This window comes from Prionailurus bengalensis, chromosome A2 (genome assembly GCF_016509475.1).
Source record: "Prionailurus bengalensis isolate Pbe53 chromosome A2, Fcat_Pben_1.1_paternal_pri, whole genome shotgun sequence".
Classification (NCBI taxonomy): Eukaryota; Metazoa; Chordata; class Mammalia; order Carnivora; family Felidae; genus Prionailurus; species Prionailurus bengalensis.
The window spans coordinates 25039079-25061076 of NC_057348.1; the positions used below are offsets into that span (position 1 = coordinate 25039079).

General features: G+C 38.4%; 1 protein-coding gene across 4 annotated transcripts in view; it reads right to left on the reverse strand.

Moving 5' to 3' along the window:
• Nucleotides 1-18330: 18330 nt before the first annotated feature.
• Nucleotides 18331-21998, reverse strand: part of ARHGEF3 (Rho guanine nucleotide exchange factor 3) — a 305003-nt gene continuing 301335 nt past the window's right edge. For all 4 annotated transcript variants that reach the window (XM_043587701.1, XM_043587700.1, XM_043587704.1 and 1 more), the window contains one exon: nt 18331-20541. In XM_043587701.1, coding sequence (XP_043443636.1) covers nt 20189-20541 — 353 coding nt within the window. In that variant the 3' untranslated portion in view covers nt 18331-20188. The remainder of the gene's footprint in view (nt 20542-21998) is intronic.

The following is a 21998-nucleotide window of genomic DNA, read 5'->3' on the forward strand; positions in this document are numbered from 1 at the left end:
CCTTCCTTTTCAAGGCTGAATAATATTCCATTGTATATGTACCTGGTATATTTTAAAACAAAAATGTTTTAAATGATTTTAGGACTCCTGATTCCAGTCATACTGGAACAACTAAGATCAGACTTGTCCTCCTCGTATAAACAACTAGGAAATTGGACAAAATATGTAAAACAATGGTATTAAGACATTACACAATAGGTAGTATGGATTGTGATCTCTGAAAGAAAGGAAACAGAAAGGTAAGCCCTACAGCCACCTCAGACTTTTGTCTAGAGGCAATTCCCCGGCATGTATGTGGGGAGGGAAATGCAATCAGAGCCCAGCAGTCTTCTCTGAGTTGAAAATTTGAGGAGGCCAAGCTGACTGAAATTTGCAAGGCAGAATTCTAGAGAATAGGGAGCTGTGCAGAAAGAGACCCAGAATTCTTACTCAGATGTCCCCTGACCATGCACGTGTAGGTGAAACTTCATAAGGCTGAGCGAGTTGTAGTTGTAAATTGAGTAATACCCAGAGCTGAGTGGAGAGATGTGGGAAAGTCAATTAACCCAAATCCTCAACTCAGTAGTAAGACTGAACAATTCCCAGAGTAAAGGCCAATTTGCACCTCCTGTAGCAAAAATTAAAATAAGCCTTAAAAGGATCAGATTGTTCCATAATTAACTTACTTGCCAGCCGGAACAGAGCCTAACATTCTATAAAGGAAAACAATAAAATTCAGACACTCGTAATGTTCACTATTTGATAAAATATTACTAGACATGCCAAGAATTAGGAAAATGTTGATTCATAACTGAGAGAAAAAAAGCAATAAAAACAGACATAGAAATTATACAGTTGGTGGGACTAACAGATAAGAATATTAAGGTATCTATTATAACAATGTAAGCATATTTAAATAAAAATATGAACACAATGAGGAAAGAAATGGAAGATACATAAAAGGACCAAATGGAACATCCTGAGATGAAAAATATAGTATCAGAAATTAAAATTTCTCTAAATGGCATTAATAAGATTAGACATTGCTAAACCCCAAAATAAACTAGTGAACTTGATTACCTAGCAATAGAATCTACATGAAAGAAAGCCCAAATTTTTAAAAGACTAGAAAATAAAATGAATAGAGCCTCAGTAACCCGTGGGAATACATGGAGTGATCTAATATGTGTGTAATTGGGGGAATCCCTAAAGGAGGGGAGTACAAAAAACTATTTGAAGAAATAGTGGACTATAGTTTTCCAAATTTTGTGAAAATTATAAACTCAAAAATTCAAGAAACTTAGTGAACCCCAAGAAAGTTAAACACATTCACAGATACAAACCATAACAAGTCATGTCATAATCAAGTTGTCAAACACCAATAATTAAGAAACAATCCTAAACGCAACAACAACAACAAAACAAAGAAACACCCCTGACCCTCACCACCACATCTACATAAAAGAATAAGATAAGAATTACCACAGGCTTCTTGTCAGAAACTATGCAAACCAGAAAATAATGCAATTTCATCTTTAAAGTGCTGAAAGAAAAAAAAATATCAGACTAGAATTCTATGTCCAATGAAAATATCCTTTAAAAACTAAGGCAAAATTAGGGGCCCCTGGGTGGCTCAGTCGGTTGAGCGTCTGACTGGCTCAGGTCATGATCTTGTGGTTTGTGAGTTCGAGCCCCACATCGGGCTCTGTGCTGACAGCTTGGAGTCTGGAGCCTGCTTCGGATTCTGTGTCTCCCTCTCTCTCTGCCCCTCCCCAACTCGAGCTCTGCCTCTCTGTTTCTCAAAATAAATAAAGATTAAAAAAAAAAAAACTACAGCAAAATTAAAGACATTTTCCAACAAAAACTGAAAGAATTTGTTACTAGTAGACTGCCAATAAAAGAAGTTCTTCAGATTGAAATAAGATGATAACAAAGGAAATCTTGATATACACAAAGGAAGTAAAAGTACTACAAATAGTAAATAAGTGCATAAATGTAACATGATTTTATGTAATTTATTTCTTTAGAAGATAAATACCTTTATTAAGAAAAAATGACAACACATTGTAGGGTTTTAACATAAGGAAACAAATGTATAACAACAGTAGCACAGAGAATGGAGAAGGGGAAACGAAGTGTACTGGTAATAGTTTCCTAAATTATAAATGAAACAGTATAATATTATTTCATGGTAGACTATGATAAAACTTAGGATAAGGTTGTGATAATAATCACTACCAAAAGAGAGAGAGAGTGAGAGCGAGAGAGACAGAAAGAGAGAGAATAATTAATAAGCCAATAAGGGAGATAAAATGAAATATTAAAAAGTACTAAATCTAAAGGTAGAAAAAAGGAAAGAACAAATGCTATGTAAACAAAAAAAGTAACAAGATGGTAGACCTATAATGAAGTATATTGATAATTACATTAAGTATACAGGGTATAAAACCTCCAATTAAAAGAAAGAGATTGTCAGGCTAGGTTAAAAAAAAAAAGTGAGACCCATAATGCCTTTTGCAAGAAATCTATCTAAATAAAAAGACATATGGATTAAAAGATGTGATGACAAAAGGTATATATGCACTAATCAGAAGAAAGCTAGAGTCGTTATATTAATATTAAAAAGAGACTTTAGAATGAGGAACATTACCAGAGATAATGAGGACATTTCATGATAAAAGGGTTAATTCAACCAGAAGATACAATAATCCTGAATGTGTTTGCACCCAATAACAAAGCTTCAAAATACATACACAAAAACTTATAGAACTAAAAGGAAAAACAGATAAATCCAAAATTGTACTTAGAAATTTGAATGCTTTTTGTGAAAGTTTATTTGTTCATTTATTTATTTATTTAAAGTGTAAGTCAGGGAAGGGTTGGGGGAGGGGGTGCGGAGAATTCTAAGCAAGCTCTGCACTATCAGTGCAGAGTCCAATGTGGGGCTTGAACTCATGAAGTGAGAGGTCATGACCTGAGCCAAAGTTAGACGCTTAACCAACCAAGCACCCCAGGAGCCCCTGAATACTTTTTTAAAAAATTAATTGATATAAAAGTTGGACAGGAAACCAACATTGATATAGAATACTTAAACAGCACTCTAAACCAACTTCACCAACTTCAACTGATTGACATCCTACCCAATGCTATCCGAGTTCACATTCACTTCAAACACACATGAAACATTCACCAAGATAGACCATATGTTGGGATATAAAACAATTCTCAATAGATTTATAAGGATTAAAAATGATACTCTAAGGGGTGCCTGCCTGGCTCAGTTGGTACAACATGTGACTCTTGATCTTGGGGTTGAAGGTCAAGCCTCATGTTGGATGTGGAGATTACTTAAAAATAAAATCTTTAGTATATGTGCTGCTGAAGTGAGCACAAAAATAAAATCTTAAAAACAAAGAAACAAACAAACAAAACACATGGATTCCAGGAGAATTCTACCAGATATTTAAAGAAGAGTTAATACCTATTCTTTTTAAGCTGTTCCAAAAAATAGGAATGGAAGGAAAACTTCCAAACTCCTTTTATGAGGCCAGCATTACCTCGATTCTAAAACTAGACAAAGATGCCATTAAAAAGGAGAATTACAGGCCAATATCCCTGATGAACATGGATGCAAAAGCTCTTAACAAGATACTAGCTAACTGAATCCAATAGTATATTAAAAGAATTATTCACCACAATCGAGTAGAATTTTTTCCTGGGCTGCAGGTTTGGTTCAATATTCACAAATCAATCAATGTGATACACCACATTAATAAAAGAAAGGATAAGAACCATATGATCCTCTCAGTAGATGCAGAAAAAGCCTTTGACCAAATACAGCATCCATTCTTGATAAAAAGCCTCAACAAAGTAAGGATAGATGAACATACCTCAACATCATAAAAGCCATATGCAAAAGACCCACAGCTAATAGCATCCTCAATGAGGAAAAACTGAGAGCTTTTCCTCTATGTTCAGGAATAAAACAGGCATGTCCACCTTCACCACTATTATTTAACATAGTATGGGAAGTCTTAGCCTCAGCAATCAGACAACAAAAAGAAATAAATGGCATCCAAATCAGCAAGGAAGAAGTCAAATTTTCACTATTTGCAGATGACATGATACTCTATGTAGAAAATCTGAAAGACTCCACCAAAAAAATTGCTGGAACTAATACATGAATTCAGCAAAGTTACAGGATATAAAGTCAACACACAGAAATCAGTTGCATTTCGGTACACTAATAATGAAGCAACAGAAAAAGAAATTAAGGAATCAATCCCATTTACAATTGCACCAAAAACCATAAGAAACCTAGGAATAAACGTAACCAAAGAGGTAAAAGACATGTACTCTGAAAACTGTAAAACACTTAAGAAGGAAATTGAAGAGTACACAAAGAAATGGAAAAGAATTCTATGTTCATGGATTAGAAGAACAAACATTGTTAAAATGTCATTACTACCCAAAGCAATCTATATATTTAGTGCAATCCCTATCAAAATACCACCAGCATTTTTCACAGAGCTAAAACAAACAATCCTTAAATTTGTACAAAACCAGGGGCGCCTGGGTGGCTCAGTCAGTTGGGTGTCCGACTTCAGCTCAGGTCATGATCTCGTGGTCCATGGGTTCGAGCCCCAAGTCGGGCTCTGTGCTGACAGCTCAGAGCCTGGAGCCTGCTTCCGATTCTGTGTCTCCCTCTCTCTGGCCCTCCCCTGCTCACACTCTATCTCACTCTCTCTCTCAAAAATAAATAAACATTAAAAAAAATTAAAAAAAAATTGTATGGAACCAAAAAAGATCCCAAATAGCCAAAGCAACCCTGAAAAAGCAAAGCACAGCTGAAGGCATCATGATTCTGGACTTCAAGCTATATTACAAAGCTGTAGTCATCAAGACAGTATCGTTCTGGCACAAAACAGACACACAGATCAATGAAACAGAAGAGAAAACCCAGAAATGGACCCACAGCTATATGGTCAATGAATCTTCGACAAAGCAGGAAAGAATATCCAATGGAAAAAAGACAGTCTCTTCAACAAATGGTGCTGGGAAAATTGGACAGCAACATGCAGAAGAGTGAAACCGGACCACTTCCTTATACCATACACAAATAAATTAAAAATGGATGAAAGACCTGAATGTGAGACAGGAAACCAGCAAAATCCTAGAGAACACAGGCAACTGCCTCTTTGACCTTGGCCATCACAACTTCTTACAAGACACGTTGCTAGAGGCAAGAAAACAAAAGCAAACATGAACTATTGGGACTTCATCAAGATAAAAAGCTTCTGCATCACAAAGGAAATAACAAAATCAAAAGGAAGCCTATGGGATGGGAGAAGATATTTGCAAATGACATTTCTGATAAAGAGTTAGTATCCAAAATACATAAAGAACTTAGCAAACTCAACACCCCAAAAAACAGTTAAGGAATGGGCAGAACACATGAATAGAATAGACATTTTCAAAAGAAGACATCCAGATGGCTAACAGACACATGAAAAGATACTCAACAACACTCATCATCAGGGATATACAAATCAAAACTACAATGAGGGGTGCCTGGATGGCTCAGTCCGTTGAGTGTCCAACTCGATTTCGGCTCAGGTCATGATCCCAGGATTCAGCCCTGTGTTGGGCTTCCTGATAAGCAATCTCTCTGCTTGAGACTTCTGCCCCTGTCCCCCTCTTGCTCTTTCTAAAATAAAATTAAAACCCCACAATGAGATATCACCTCACACCTGTCAGAATGGCTAAAATTAACAACACAAGAAACAACAGGTATTGATGAGGATGTGGACAGAGGGGAACCTTCCTGCACTGTTGGTGGGAATGCAAACTGGTACAGCCACTCTAAAAAACAGTGTGGAGGTTCCTCAAAAAGTTAGAAATAGAACTACTCTGTGATTCAGCAATTGCACTACTAGGTATTTACCCAAAGGATACAAAAATACAGATTCAAAGGGGTACATGCACGCCGATGTTTATAGCACATTATCAACAATAGCCAAACTACAGAAAGAGCCCAAATATCCATTGACTCATGAATGGATAAAGAAGATGTGGTTATTGGATAAAAGAAGATGTGGTGTGTGTGTGTGTGTGTGTGTGTGTTTGTATACACATATATATGTATATTTCATCATATTCCATATAACCATTCCATATAATGGAATATTACTCAGCCATCAAAAGAATGAAATCTTGCAACGATGTGGATGGAGCTACAGTGTACAGTATTTTGCTAAGCAAAATAAGTCAGGCAGAGAAACACAAAGACCATATGATTTCATTCATATGTGGAATGTAAGAAACAAAACATGAACATATGGGAGGGAAAGAAAGAGAGAGGGAAACAAACCATAAGAGACTCTAAAGATAGAGAACAAACTGAGGGTTGATGGAGGGAGATGGGTGGAGAAGGGGCTAGATGGGTGATGTGTGTTAAGGAGGGCACTAGTTATGATGAACACTGGATGTTGTAAGTGATGAATCACTTAATTCTACTCCTGAAACCAATGTTGCAATATGTTAACTAACCAGTATGTTAACTAACTACAATTGTTAATAAAAAATTGAAAAAATAAAATAAAATAGAAAAAAAAAGGATACTCTAAGACCAAGTAGTGTAGATCCTAGGAATGTGAAGCTGGTTTAATTTAATGTTAGAAAATTAATATAATTCATCACATTAAAATAAAAAGGGGGAACCATATGATCACCTCAATAAATTAAATAACTTTTGATAAAATTCAACATGATTCAAGATATAAAAACAAGCAAAATAATTTCTCAGCAAATTAGGAGAGAGAAAACTTAATCTGATATATTCAAAGGACCTATTCAAAGACAAAAATATATATAGACAAAAAACATGTCCATTGATTGAAAGACACAATATTATTGGGGCACCTGGATGGCTCAGTCAGTTAAGCATCTGACTCTTGACTTCGGCTCGGGTCATGATCTCACGGTTCGTGAGTCTGAGCCCTCAGGCATCAGGCTCTGTGCTGACAGGTCAGAGCCTGGAGCCTGCTTTAGATTCTGTGTCTCCCTATCTCTCTGCTCCTCCCCCTCATGCTCTTTCTCTCTCTCAAAAATAAATAAACATTAAAAATTAAAAAAAAGAAAAACACAATACTATTAAAATGTAATTTTCCTTGAATTGATCTTAATTAATACAATACCAGTCAAAATCTCAGCACGTTTTTTGTAAAAATTGATAAGCTTACTCTAAAATTTATTTGGAAAAAAACAGAGGATTTAAAATAGCCAAAGTAATCATGAAAAAACAAGAAAAAAATGTTTAGACTATCCAATTTTAAGAAGTGCCATAAAGCTACAAGAATCAAGGCTATGTAATATCAATGGAAGGATAGTCATTTGCAAAGCAAAAACTTGATAAAGGACTTGCTTCTATAATATATAAAGAGCTCTCAGAACTCAATATTGAGAACACAAATAACCCTATGAAAATGGGCAAAATATTTGAACAAACACTTCACAAAAGTAGATATGAGGATGGCCGATAAAGAACATGAAAAGAATCTCAACATTATTAGTAATTAGGGAAATACAGTGAAAATCGCTATCAGATATGGTGACAAGCCTACCAGTATCATGAGAGAGGGAGAAACAGCTAAACAATACCATGTGTTTTTGAGGACATACAGTAACTGAGATTTACTCCTGGGAATATAAAATGATACAATCATATGGAAAATAATTGAGAAGTTTTTTATAAAGCTAAATGTACCCCATCAATTGTACTAATTTACCCAAAAGAAATGAAAATACAGATCTATGCTAAGACTTGCATGTGAATGTTTACAGCAACTTCGGTTATAAGCCCATCAACATGTGAATGCATAAACAAATTTTGGTATATTCATATCATAGAATACTATTCATCAACAAAATGCTGATGGATATATACATTCATACATGTATCTACATCCATATACTCCAATAAGAATGTACAATTGGTATATATGACAACCTGAATATTAAAAATGTTGTGATGAGGGAAAGTAGCCAAACAAAAGAATACATACTACTTTGTTCCAGCTATATGAAACTCTAGAAAAGTAAAACCTAAGCTATAGCAACAGAAAAAAGAATAAACTGGAGCCAATGGCAGGATGGGGAGTAGGTGAAGGTATTGACTGGGAAGGAGCACAAGGGAATTTTTTGGAATAATGGAAAAGTTTTACATCTTTACTGTGGTTGTGGTTACATGAGTGTAAATGTTTTTCCAAAGTCAGTGAGCAGTACACTTAAGATGGGTTATTTTGCATGTATGTAAATTATACCTCATTAATATGATTCAAAGCGAAAAATAAATCTTTGCCTAGTCCGGTAGATTGCAAACCAAATGCTGGCAGACTAGACATCCCTGACTCAGTCACTTGTACTGCCACTTGATATCTCATAGGAGACTCCAGTTTAACACGTGCAAACTGGAACTCCTGGTGTTCTCTCTCAGTCATGCTTCTCCTTCAGCACCGGCTATTCAAGCTCCACATTGCAGCTAGGCCATCTTGTAACTAAAGTTTTTACTGGGATTATTGTGAATTTACCTGCAGTTGTAACAAATAATACAAAGAGTTGGCCATTCACCTAGTTTACCCCAATGGTAACATTTTGTAAAACTATACAATAGTACATAACCAGGATATTCACATTGATATCATATGCCAATCTTACTCAGATTTTCCCAGTTTAACTTACACTTAATTGGATGTGTGTGATGCCAATGTTTTTTTGTTTTTGTTTTTGCTTTTGTTTTTAAGTCTTACAGGTTCCTGGGGCTCTGTTAACTTCTTTCTATTTTCTCTCTATGGTTCAGGTAAATTCTATTGATCTTCTGTAGAGTTTCTGATCCTATTGTCTATCATCTCCACTTTACTATCAAGCCAAAAGCATTTTTTTTAACTTCTTTGTATTTTCGCGTTCTATACTTTCTATTTGATAACTTTTCATGTTAAGTTCTATTTCTTTGCTGAGATTTTTCTGTTTTTAAAATTTGTTTCAAGAGAATTTGCAATAGATTTTTGAAGTATTTTTATGACGGCTGATTTAAAATCCTGGTCAGATGTTGCCAGTATTTGACATATTGATTGATGTTGGCATCAACTGATTGCTTTTCTTAAGTTGTAATTTTCCTGGCTTTTGGTATGATAGGTGATTGTTTTATTGCATCCTAAGCATTCTTTTTTTAAAATTATGTTGGGAGGATAGGTGCTATTTAAATATTTTATTTTAGCAGGCAGTGACTCTAGGTTTAGCATGCAGGTCTTCACCCAATTTGGGAGGCTGTGGTTCCAAAGGCAGATTAATTTTCTGAGTGATAAAATTTCTGGAGCTGATGGGGCTCCCACTGGTTCTTGCTGGTGCTGAAGAGGCGGAGGGTGTTTCCCAGGTTGGACCACCAGGTGTCTCTGAGTGGAGGAGGTGAGTCTAAGGCCCATGGGAGCAAAGACGCTTCCTGGGCTGGCCACTTGTTGCAGCAGAGTCCCTCTTGCCAGTGCTACCTGGTTACTCTAGTATCTCTTGGTGGGGGAGGGTTGCCTCAGACGTGGTGGGAAAGGAATGCCTTCCTGGCACTTACTGTTAGGGCTCCCAATTGGTCCCTATTGCAGGTAGTGCTGAGTTCACCCGGTGTTGACAGAGGGACTTCAACACCCTCTGTCTGTTTGATCTGGAGGTGGACCGAACCTACCTGGGCTGCTTCCCATTCCTGCGTCAGGAAATGCTGGCGTGGGTCACCTTCAGTTGAGTGGAAGACACCCTGCCACTGTGTTGTTCCTCTAGTTCTGAGGTCCAAAACCAGTTCACCTTTCTATTACTACCCTTCAGAGTTCTCCTGTGGTTGCCTCTTGTGTTATTTTCAGGGTTTATTGTTGTACTTAGTAGGGAATAACAGGGAGGAATGATTCTATATCATCTTATCTCACCAGAAATCTGGTTAATCTTTTATTTTGTTACTTTTAAAATGTTTATTAATTTATTTATTTTGGAGGGGGCAGAGAGAGGGAGAAAGAGAATCCCAATTAGGCTCAGCGCTGTCAGCACAGAGCCCAATGCGGTGCTCGATCTCACAAATCATGAGATCATGACCTGAGCTGAAATCAAGAGTCAGACACTTAATGTACTGAACCACCCAGGTGCCTCTTATTATTTTTAATTGTGGTAAAAAACACAGAACATAAGCTTTACTGTCTTAACCATTTTCAAGTGTGCAGGTCAGTAGTGTTAAGTATATTTATGTCATTGTACAACAGAGCTCTAAAACTTTTTCATTTTGCAAAACTAAAACTCTATGCCCATTAAACAACAACTTCCATTTCCCTCTCCCCCTAGCTCCTGGGTACCAACATTCTACTTTCTGTTTCTATGAATTTCTATGAATTTCTCAATACCTCGTATAAGCGGAATCATGTAGCATCTGTCTTTTTGTGGCTGGCATAGCTCATTTAGTATAATGTCCTCAAGTTTATCCATGTTGTAGAATGTGACAGGATTTCTTTCCTTTGTAAGGCTGAATAATATTCCATTGTGTATATATACCACATTTTGTTTATCCACTCATCTCTTTATAGACTTGGGTTCCTTCCACTTCTTGGCTATTGTTAATAATGCTACAGTGAACGTGGTTGTGGTATCACTACCTCTTCAAGACTCTGCTTTCAATTCTTTTGTATATATACCCAAAGTGTGGGATTGCTGGAACATATGGAAATTCTATTTTAATTTTTTTGAGGAACCACCTTACTGTTTTCCATAGCAGCTGCACCATTTTACATCCCCACCAACAGTGCAGAAGTGTTTCAATTTCTCCACATCCTTACTAATATCTTTTTGTTTTTTTTTTTTAAATAATAGACATCCTAATGTTATTGAGGTTTCGAACTGCATTTCTCTACTAATTAGAGATACTGAGCATCTTTTTATATGCTGTTTGTTATAGTCTTTTTAATTCCAGATTTATAATAGGTGAATAGTGGCATCTCATTGTGGTACTAACTTTCATTCACCTCATGACTAGTGATGTTGAGCATTTTTAATGTGCTTATTTGCCACGTATAGATCTTTTTTGTCAAGCGTCTGTGAAAATCTTTGGTCCATTTTTATTTATTGTTTTTTAGTCCATTTAAAAAGTTTAATCCAGTACAGCATTCAATGTTTCAGGTATAGAATACAGTGATTCAACAATTCTATATATTACTCGCGCTCATTGATAAGTATACTCTTAATCTCCTTCATTTATTTCACCCATCCCCTGCCAACCTCCTCTTTGGTAGTCATTTGTGTGTTCTCTATAGTTAAGAATCTATTTTTTGATTTGTCTCCTTTTTTCCACTTTGTTTGGTTTGTTTCTTAAATTCTACATATGAGTGAAATCATATGGTTTCTCTGATTGACTTATTTCAGTTAACATTATACTCTCTAGCTCTATCCATGTTTTTGAGACAGAGAGACAGACAGACAGGGTAGAGAGAGAGGGAGACACAGAATCTGAAGCAGGCTCCAGGCTCTGAGCTGTCAGCACAGAGCCTGATGTGAGGCTTGAACCCATGAACTGTGAGATCGCGACCTGAGCCAGAGTCACACGCTTAACTGACCGAGCTACCCAGGCACCCCCCAAATACTTCTTTTAATATTGGGATGATCATGTGTTCCCCACCTTTTTTCTTTTTTTAACGTGATGAATTATATTGACTAATTTTGGATGTGAAATTAACCATTAGTATCATTTTCCTTCTGCCTCAAGGACTTCTTTTAACATTTCTTGTAGTTTTGGTCTCCTGGTAAGGTACTCTTACAGTTTTTTTATGTTAGAAAATAATTTTGCTTTTAAAAGATATATTCACTGGGTATGGAATTCCATGTTCAGTTATATTTCTTTCAGTAATTTAAAGATATCATTCAGTGTGTTCTTGCTTGCCTTGTTTCTAATAAGAAATCTTTTGCCATCCTTAGCTTTGCTCCTTTGTATGTACCATGTCTTTCTACTGGCTACTTTTTAACATTTTCTCTTTATCACTGTTTTTTTTTTTAAGGTTTTATTTTTACACCCAATGTGGGACTTGAACTTAAAATTCTGAGATCAAGAGTCACATGTTCTACCAACTGAGCCAGCCAGGCACCCTTTATCACTGGTTTTGAACAAGTTGATTATGTTATGCCTTGGGGTAGTTCTATTGTTTCTTATGTATGGGGTTTTGAGCTTCTTGGATCTGTAGGGTAATAGTTTTCATCAAGTTTAGAAAAATGTTTACAATTATTTCTTCAAATATTTCTTCTGTCTCCTGTCTCCATTCCTTTAGAGACTCCAATTACATGCACATTAGGGTGCTTAAAGTTGTCTTGTGACATACGGGTAGTATTTTTATTTAAAAAATTATCTTTTTTTTCCTGTAAGGCATAATCTGCTATTATTCCCATCCAGTGTATTTTTCATCTCATACATGGTAGTTTGCATCTCTAGAAGTTAGATTTGGGTCTTTCTTCATATTTTTCATTTCTCCACTTAACATTAAAAATATGGAACACAGCTATAACTTGTGATGCACCTACATCTATGTTAGTTCTGGGTTGGTTTTAATTTTTTTTTCCTCCCTCTTCACTATGGGTTGTCCTTTCCTGCAGGGCTTGTAGCCCTCAATTAGATGTCAGACACTGTGAATTTTACCCTGTTAGATGCTGGATAATTTTGTATTCGTATAAACAATTGAATTTTGTTCTGATATGCAGTTAAGTTACTTGGAAATGGTTTGATCCTTTTTAGCCTTTCTTTTAAGACTTGTTAGGTGCAAACCAGGCTAGTGTTTAGTGTAGAGGTAATTATTCCCCACTACTGAAAGTAGGCCCTTCTGAGTACTTTACCCAATTATGATATTCTTCTGGTGCGGTTTGTGGGAATAGGCACTATTCCCAGCACTGTGTGAGTTCCCTCTAATCCTTTTGGATAGTTTCCCCCACCCTTGGGTAGTTTCTTCACGTGTGTGCACTCATCAGTACTCAGCTGAGCACCTGAGTGTGTCCCTCTATAGACCACCATGGTTCTCTCTCCAGGCATTGCTCTCTTCTCTGTAGTGTAGCTGCTTTGGTCTCCCAGAATTATTAGCTATATCTCTTCCACTCAGTGAGTTCACTGGACTCAGTCTGGGTTCCCACTCTCTGCACTGCTGCCTGAAAACCTTCTCAAGGCCATAGCTGGAGCAATCACAGGGCTCAGTCATTTGCTCTCCCTCTCTCAGGGCCATTGTTCTTCAATATCTGATGTTCAGCATCTTTAAAGCCACAGTTTCATATACGCTGCCTTTTTCTTGTTGTTTCAGGTGAAAAGGTAAAACTATCCTTATTAGTCCAGAATGGCTAGAACTCAATCCTTTAAGGAGATTTATACGATAAGAAGAGTATTTCCTATTTTCCCCACATAGTTGCTTTTTCAGGGCTTTTCTTTCTGTTGCATGGATCCATACTTCCATCCAGTATCATTTTTCTCTCTTGAAAGAAGGTTCTTTAACATTTCTTGTAGTATAGGTCTGTTGGTTATGAAGTCTTTTGGCTTTGGGATGTGGCATGCCTGAAAAAGTCCTTGTTTATTTTGTCTTTGTTTTTGAAAGATATTTTCCTGTTTCTTCTCATAAAACAATCCACTGCAATAATAAGAAACAGAAACACAAAATCCAACTTTGATGAGTCCACAAGATCTTTGTATCCTTGAACCACAACATATGAAAATACAATGCAGATGTGGAATAACAGTGACAACAGTGACGATAGCACATGTAGTATAATGTTTATTATGTCAGCCACCAGTATCCGTCAGGGGCTTAGCAGGCTCAGCAGCAGATTCAAATTAGGTTAATTCAAGAAGGACTTCATAAAGGGACTTTATGCAATTGTGAGCAGGGTATAAGAATAGTGCAGTCTCCTAGGGCTAGTGACAGTAGGGTTGTTACCATCCTAGGCTGGCAGGCTTATGGGAACTCAGAGAGGACTCCTTGAGAGGAGCTGTGACTTCCTGTCAAGAGATGCAGTCAGGCCAAGTCAATTCTTTGAGAGACCTGAGGGCATAAATACTCCAACTTCACTTGCTTCCCTCCCTGATTTCATGTGAGAACTCCCCTTTGGCCAGAAATACAAGGAAGAGAGCCCATTGATGAAGTACACATAGATTTCACAGGCACAGAAGGATCAGGGCAGAGAGTGGTTTTGGAGAGGTAAATGAAGATATCTGGCATTACCTTCTTGGACATTTAAGCTCCTTTTCTCCTCCCTCAAATCCCATATATTACTATTATATTGCCAGATTAACAAACAATGCAAGAAGAAAAACTCAACAAAACTATGATGTCCTGAGTTTACAGTAGTTATTGCCTTCACTAAACAAGAACAAGATGGTCTAAGAATAGGAATGATGATGGAAAAAGGGGGGAAATTAGCAATAAAAACTGTGATTGGAGCACCTGGCTGGCTCAGTCAGTAGAGCATGTGACTTTGATCTTGGGGTTGTGAGTTCAAGCCCTACACTGGGTGTAGAGATTACTTAAAAATAAAATCTTAAAAGAAACAAAGCCTGTGATAGATAACCATTTCCCCAAATTAATAGAAGGGTTAGAAGATAACAGTAAGTAAGTTTCCCTGAGACAGAACAAAATATAAGGAAATAAAAAGTAGGAATAAAGAGATAAGAACATTGAAAAACAATCAGGAGTAGAGACCAAATCCACAAGGTTCAACATCTCTCTTTCTGGAGTTCCTGAAAGAAAAAACAGATAATTGCGGGAAGGAAAATGCCAAAGAAAAAAAAAATCTAAAAAAATACTCCCGATTTGCTGGATTAAGAAGACCACTCACCCCCCCTTTGAAGTGTGCAGTACAGTGAAAAAGGCCAACATCATATTTTTGAGAAATATCATAACACCAGGTGTAAATTTAAAAGTATTGCCATTTGCAACTATGTGGATGGAACTGGAGGGTATTATGCTAAGTGAAATTAGTCAGAGAAAGACAAAAATCATATGACTTCACTCATATGAGGACTTTAAGAGACAAAACAGATGAACATAAGGAAAGGAAACAAAAATAATATAAAAACAGGGAGGGGGACAAAACAGAAGAGACTCATAAATATGGAGAACAAACTGAGGGTTACTGGAGGGGTTGTGGGAGGGGGGATGGGCTAAATGGGTAAGGAGCATTAAAGAATCTACTCCTGAAGTCATTGTTTCACTATATGCTAACTAATTTGGATGCAAATTTTAAAAAATAAAAAATAAAATTAAGGGGCGCCTGGGTGGCTCGGTCGGTTAAGCATCCGACTTCGGCTCAGGTCACGATCTCGCAGTCCGTGAGTTCGAGCCCCGCGTCGGGCTCTGGGCTGATGGCTCAGAGCCTGGAGCCTGCTTCCGATTCTGTGTCTCCCTCTCTCTCTGCCCCTCCCTCGTTCATGCTCTGTCTCTCTCTCTGTCTCAAAAATAAATAAACATTAAAAAAAAAAATAAATTTAAAAAAGTGAGTTTTAGGGGCGCCTGGGTGGCGCAGTCGGTTGAGCGTCCGACTTCAGCCAGGTCACGATCTCACCGTCCATGAGTTCGAGCCCCGCGTCAGGCTCTGGGCTGATGGCTCGGAGCCTGGAGCCTGTTTCCGATTCTGTGTCTCCCTCTCTCTCTGCCCCTCCCCCGTTCATGCTCTGTCTCTCTCTGTCCCAAAAATAAAAATAAAAATAATTAAAAAAAAAAAAAAGTGAGTTTTAAATAACAATAATTAAAACTATTAGCTCTTACTAATTTCCAAAGTGATTTCACATTCACAGTCTCACTTTTTAAAGTGTTCACAGATATGAAAATAGATACACTGAATACAATACCTTCAGGGTGATATTCTTCAAACCATTCACAGATGAGTAGCACAGGTCATTAATATTTAGGTGTGTTTGTGTGTGAATACATATGTATAAATGGACAAGTTATTTAGAATGCATGTGCAGTTTCCTGAACTAGATGATCAGTTCTCAGATACAGAGCACGGTTTCTAATTCCTTGCTATGTGGACCAGGTCAGTTGAAGAAGTGCTTAAGGTCTGGGGCACCTGGGTGGCTCAGTCGGTTGTGTCCAACTTCAGCTCAGGTCATGATCTCGCGGTTTGTGTGTGGGTTTGAGCCCCATATTGGGCTCTGTGCTCACAGCTCAGAGCCTGGAGCCCGCTTCAGATTCTGTGTTTCCCTCTCTCTCTGCTCCTGCCTCGCTCACCCTCTGTCTCTGAAAAATAAATGCACATTTAAAAAAAAAAGAAAGAAGTGCTTATCTGGGTGGATCTACATAGCTGACTGATGTGCCAACCAAGCCTGGAGAAAGGAGCTGGGATACAAGGAACAGTGATTGTTTTGCGGCTTGTTTGTGTAAAGACCCTGTAGGTGCCGTGAATATAGTCACCTTTTCTCATTATGTGTTCCTATGGGCAAGGTTTCAAATCTTCATGATCTTCACATTTCTTCCGGTGGGTTTGGGCTTGATTCACCTTCTTCAAATTCCCTTCTGATACCATAAGTCTAGCATTCTGTCAACAAACAGAATAGTATGAGTTAAATGAATCAACTACATCAGTGAGAAGTGGGGGGGGGGGGGTTCAGTGGTGGGTTTTCCACAAGGCCAAGGGGAGCCGGGTAGGGGAAATGGCCCAAGTAGAATTGTGTAACCAAATCTCCTCAAAAGTCCTCAGGCTTTTGAAGAATTAGTTAAAGGTGGACATAGAATGTAAATGGAAAGTCGAACAGCTCGTCCACCAAGACAGTGGGCTGCAGTTTCCTGTACCCACTGAGACTTTGTGAAAACAACAGTGTTGTAATGACGAGTTTTGCATTCCCAGCTGCTAGAGACGGTGCCAGGAATGGAAATGAAAGCAGCCAGTGGTGGTGACCACAACCCAGAAGCTGAAACCACACTCTAATTTTGCACAAAATTGCTAGTTCTGACTCCTCTTTGCTTATGACTTTTCATTTCAACTGCAAGGATTACATTTAGTTATGTGTAAAATAACATCTTGAGAATAGACCGAAGAAAACCATTTAGCTCCCAGTCATTTGTACTAACCCACAGCATGTCAGTACGTTTTCTAATACACTGCTAGGGACACACCCTCCAATATCAAAGTCAGTACAATCATGGGAATGAGAAGTGGAGGGAATACCCAAAGAGGCATAGAAGAAGGACAAGGAGGATGAAAAGGAAGGAGAAAGATGAAGAGAATGAGGAGGAATGAGTTTTTATTTGGGCAAAAAAATTGGACTTACATTCATGTGAATATCTTGAGTAATCTTGGAATTAACAATATGTCAAAGAAAATGGTGGGAGCTTGTTATAAAGGTGAGACTAAGCACCAGCTCTGTTGGGCCACCTTACTACTGAGAATGGATGACCCATAGCTTCAAATTGTTTAGCCCTTTCATCTAAAGACTACTTTTTGTAGGAATAAAACTAACCATTTTAATTAAAGAAAAAGTGGCTTGAATTTCCAGTAAGAATTTCAAAGTGGAATTTGCCTTCTACTATTTGGCCTCAAGTTTCTCAATGGTCACCTATCCTAGTAATGAGTTTCAACACTTAAAAAAAATTTTTTTTTTAATCTTAATTTACTTTTGAGACAGAGAGAGAACAGAGTATGAACGGGGCGGGGGGGTCAGAGAGAGGGAGACACAGAATCTGAAACAGGCTCCAGGCTCTGAGCTGTCAGCACACAGCCCGACGTGGGGCTCAAACTCACGGACCGCAAGATCACAACCTGAGCTGAAGTCGGACGCTTAACCGACTGAGCCACCCAGGCGTCCCAACACTTTTTTTTTAAGTTTATTTATTTATTTTGGAGGTAGGGAGGGGCAGAGAGAGAAGGAGGGAGAGAATCCCAAGCAGGCTCTGAATGGTCAGTGCAGAGCCCAATGTGGGGCTCCATCCCATGAACCATGAAATCATGACCTGAGCTGAAATAAAGAGCTGATGCTTAACTGACTGAGCCACCCAGGCGCCCCTCAACACTTTTTTTCCTGTAACAATTATGACTTATCCCTTGACTTTACATGCAGTACAGATTGAAGACACAGTTGTTAAACATGAATAAATGAATTAAGCGAATGAGTAGGGAATGCTTGAAAAAAACAGATCTTAGAAATAGGACTTCTACAAAAGTTTTGATAGATCAAATCAGAGCATTTATTTTATCCTGCACCCTATTTTAAAGTTAGTATTTGGGCAGAACAAGCAAACATTTCAGAAAGAACCTCCCAGGAAGATAGCTGAAATTTGACATTTGTAGGACACACACTATACACAGAGAGAATGACATTTTAATGTAATTTATTTGAAATGCTTCCAGAAAAGTTTAAGGCCTTTATACAAAAACATTCATTTCATCAAAACATTCACTTTCTTCCCATAGGCCAGCACTTAACAGACCTCTTGCCTCAACCCACTGGCCAAAGTGGCCGAGGGCTCCTGCAGAGAATGATTCACTCTTTCCCCCATCATCAAGCAACAGGTTCTCAGCTTCTGTCTGCTTCTATCTGCAGCAGTTCATTCACTTGCTAAATCAATAACAATTTGAGAACAAAAGCAATTTTAAATAAACTTGTAATAGAAAAAAAAATTCACCATGTTTAAAATCTATAAATACAGAAATCTGTTTTACAGGGTATAATTGACCACAATATTTTTTTTCATTTTTGAAAAATAAGTAATATTACCTTGTTTTTATAATGGTACATCTTGTCACACAGCTTCTTTGAATGCACATATTAGATGTACATCATAAAATGACAACACAGCGTTTACTGCTTTCTGTAAACTCGAAAGACACAGAAGATTAAAACAAACTTTTTGGCAATAATTTAGAATCATTACTACTAGTGCTGGTGTGGGAATAATTTTGCACAGGTCATCCTTAATATTTACACTCACAGGGAGCTTTTCTGTGTATTCAGTTAGCTTTTTTTAAGATCTGCAATCTACCCTGCACTGTAAGCCAAAGCTGGACAAAGAGGTTACTAATTTCGCTAATTGATTCTAATTAATCAGAGTTAATTAAAATTGGCCTTTGGAGAATGTAATTATGGCTCTGATCGCAGCACAGGGCCAAGGTGGCAAAGTGATGACCCAAAAGCAGAACAGGAAAACCCAAGGCTCTGGCCTTTCTCAGAAGGGCACTAGACCTGGCTTTTCTCTTAACGTTTCCTGTAAGAGGTCATGATGAAGCACTTCTTCCAAATTCTTCTTCTCATATGTTTCTGTGAACAGAGGCATGGACTCTCCTGCAGTCTCTTGCTCAATGCTCCAAAATATGAGTAGGGCTTGGCAGATGAAACAAAACGAAGATGGGCCTTCTCATTATTCTGTCAGATATTCCCAAACCTTTCGAGTTCTATTCTGGTGTTTTAGGCTAGAAATGGCTCTCTACGGCAAGCCAACAACTTTGACAGAGACACACTCCCTCCTCCCGGTGCAACTGCATTTCAGTTCAAGATTCAGAACTGACGGCTGCTTTTGTGCTGGTCCTTTTAAGGTCAGACACTATTCCACGTCCTAATAGATTATTGCATCAAATATGCACTGGATGACATTGCAAGGTCCACACAGTGCTTCTTGCTTTGCAAAATTAAGGATCCAGGATCCCCAGGGATGTTTTCATGCTTTCTGGTTGGATAACATTGAACCAAGTTCACTGCAAGGATTGATCTTTTCCCATTTTCCTTCGAATACCATCATGATACACAAGTGACTTCCTCATGCCCTTTTTGCAAGGCCCTGTATACTCCATGCCTTCAGCTACCATGTCAAAGGGCTAGAAAAGCACTATAGAAACATGGAAAGACTCTTTTAAGCAATCTACATGGAACAGTAGTTTAGAGATTCTTTTCTAGTTTTAAAATCCAGCAGGACAATTGAAAGTAACTTGTTCAAGTACCCCTCCATCTATCCAGACACTTGTGGAATACAATACAGGGTAACGGTTGCCACAGATCCCAGCTTACACAGACAGATTGGCAGTTACAGTACTAAGGACAAAGGTACAGATACAAGAAACTGGGTCAACACGGTCACAAAAATATTAAAAAGTGCTTCTCCAAACCGTTCCATGTGTGGAATGCAAATACTGTACAGGTAAGACAAAGGGCTACTTCCAGGAAGTACACACACTTCTGTCAGACGTTGCTTTCAATGTGCCTGCTGTTCCCACAGGAAGAGTCTGTCTGTTCCATGCGCTCACAGTCTAGGCTGACCTCACTCGTGTCCATACTACAGTCTGACTCACTGTCTGATTGGTCCATCTGCTCAAGTTTTGTTTCTCCCTGTGGCTCCCTGCTCCCGGTGGTGGGATTGAGGAACGGTCCCTCGGAGTCCAGCACCCCAGCCTGCCCGGCAGCACACAGCACTGTTTCTTTGGCTTGACGAATACAGTTGAGCCACTGCTGTTTGTTGAAGGTGTCGTTGGCTTGTAGCGAGTGGGTCTGACTTTGGGATCCGTTTTTGAAACTCACTCTGAAGAAGTTTTTAACTAGAAATGAAAAACATGCATAAGAAAGATCAATGGACAGGCAGCTCCCAGGGCAAAGATAACATATATAGTGACATTAACCCCCTGAACCAGAGCAGACATCATTAATTGATTACAAAATGTGTCCCACTGGTCCGCGACATGGCTCAGCAATACCCTGCAGCCACCATCAATCAACTGGAGTTGACCTGGAGTTGACACCAGTGTAGCTTTCAGTCGCCCTTGAGGCTAGCAAACGGACATCAGCTTAAACCTGGATGTGTGTTAAAATCCCCTGTGAGCTTATTAAAAACATATATGCCGAGACCCTCCCCTTACCGGTTTGGATTCAGTAGGTGTAAGATGAGCCTGGTAATCTGGAATTTCCACAACCGCCCCAAGCTAGAGACTTTTCAAGTTGAAGAAGCTCTTTGCAATATCAAAACATGCCCCCAATCCCCCACATTATAGTACATGTACATGGAGTACCCAAATGATTGAGAAGATATGTAAAGACTTATTATAAATTTCATTTCATTTTAAAATAAAATTACAACTACCTCCATAGGAGCTACGTGCATTTGAAAAATGGTAGTGTGCAACACGGAAGACATTTTATTTAGCTTAACTGGCACATAACGGGCCCCGCATGCCATGGGCAATGCTTGGTTCACAGAAGCGTGTGTGTTCAGTCCCCTTGCACTATCCCTGTAGCCAACAGACTGGGAACCACCACTTTAGATAAATTCAGGCCCCACCCTTTGCTCTTGGGCAAGTGCCTTAAGTCCTCTGTGTCTCAGTGTCCTTATTTGCAAAATGGGAGAAACAAAGAGAACCTACCTTATAAGGTTATCATGAGGCCTAAATGCGATAATACATGTAAGTGCTCATACAATGCCTGGCACATAGTCAGTATTCAAGAAATAGAAGCTACTACTACATCACCGCCATCACCACTACCACCAGGGTGGGTGGACTGATGAGTAGGTAAGAGGCAGTACAAATAATTATTTTGAAAATATGATGCCAATGTTAACCCAAAACACTCAAATGTCACTTTCTCAAGGAAGACTTCTCTGATCATTTCCTCTGAAGCAAACCGGCAACTGTTATCCCTATTTATCCCATGCTGGGGTTTAGTTCTCTGAACAGCACCTGAATATTTATTCATCATTTATCTCCTCTCTTACAATGTAGGCTCCACAGGGGCAAGGGATTTGACTGTTTAGCTGACCAGTGTATACCAGTGTCTCGAACGACACATATAAGACACTCAGTAAACACTGCCATCTTAGCTTCTCTTGGTTAATTTCCTTGTTCATTAAGTCTCAAGTTAGAGAGGTCCATTTGCATAATTACAGATGAATCCTCAACCAGGTGACCATCCTTAAGCCTCTTTAGGGATGAGTCTGCTGGCTCAACAAGAGCCAGCAGTAAGCAGCTGGTATCTACATAGGGGCTATCTGGTAGTAAGCATG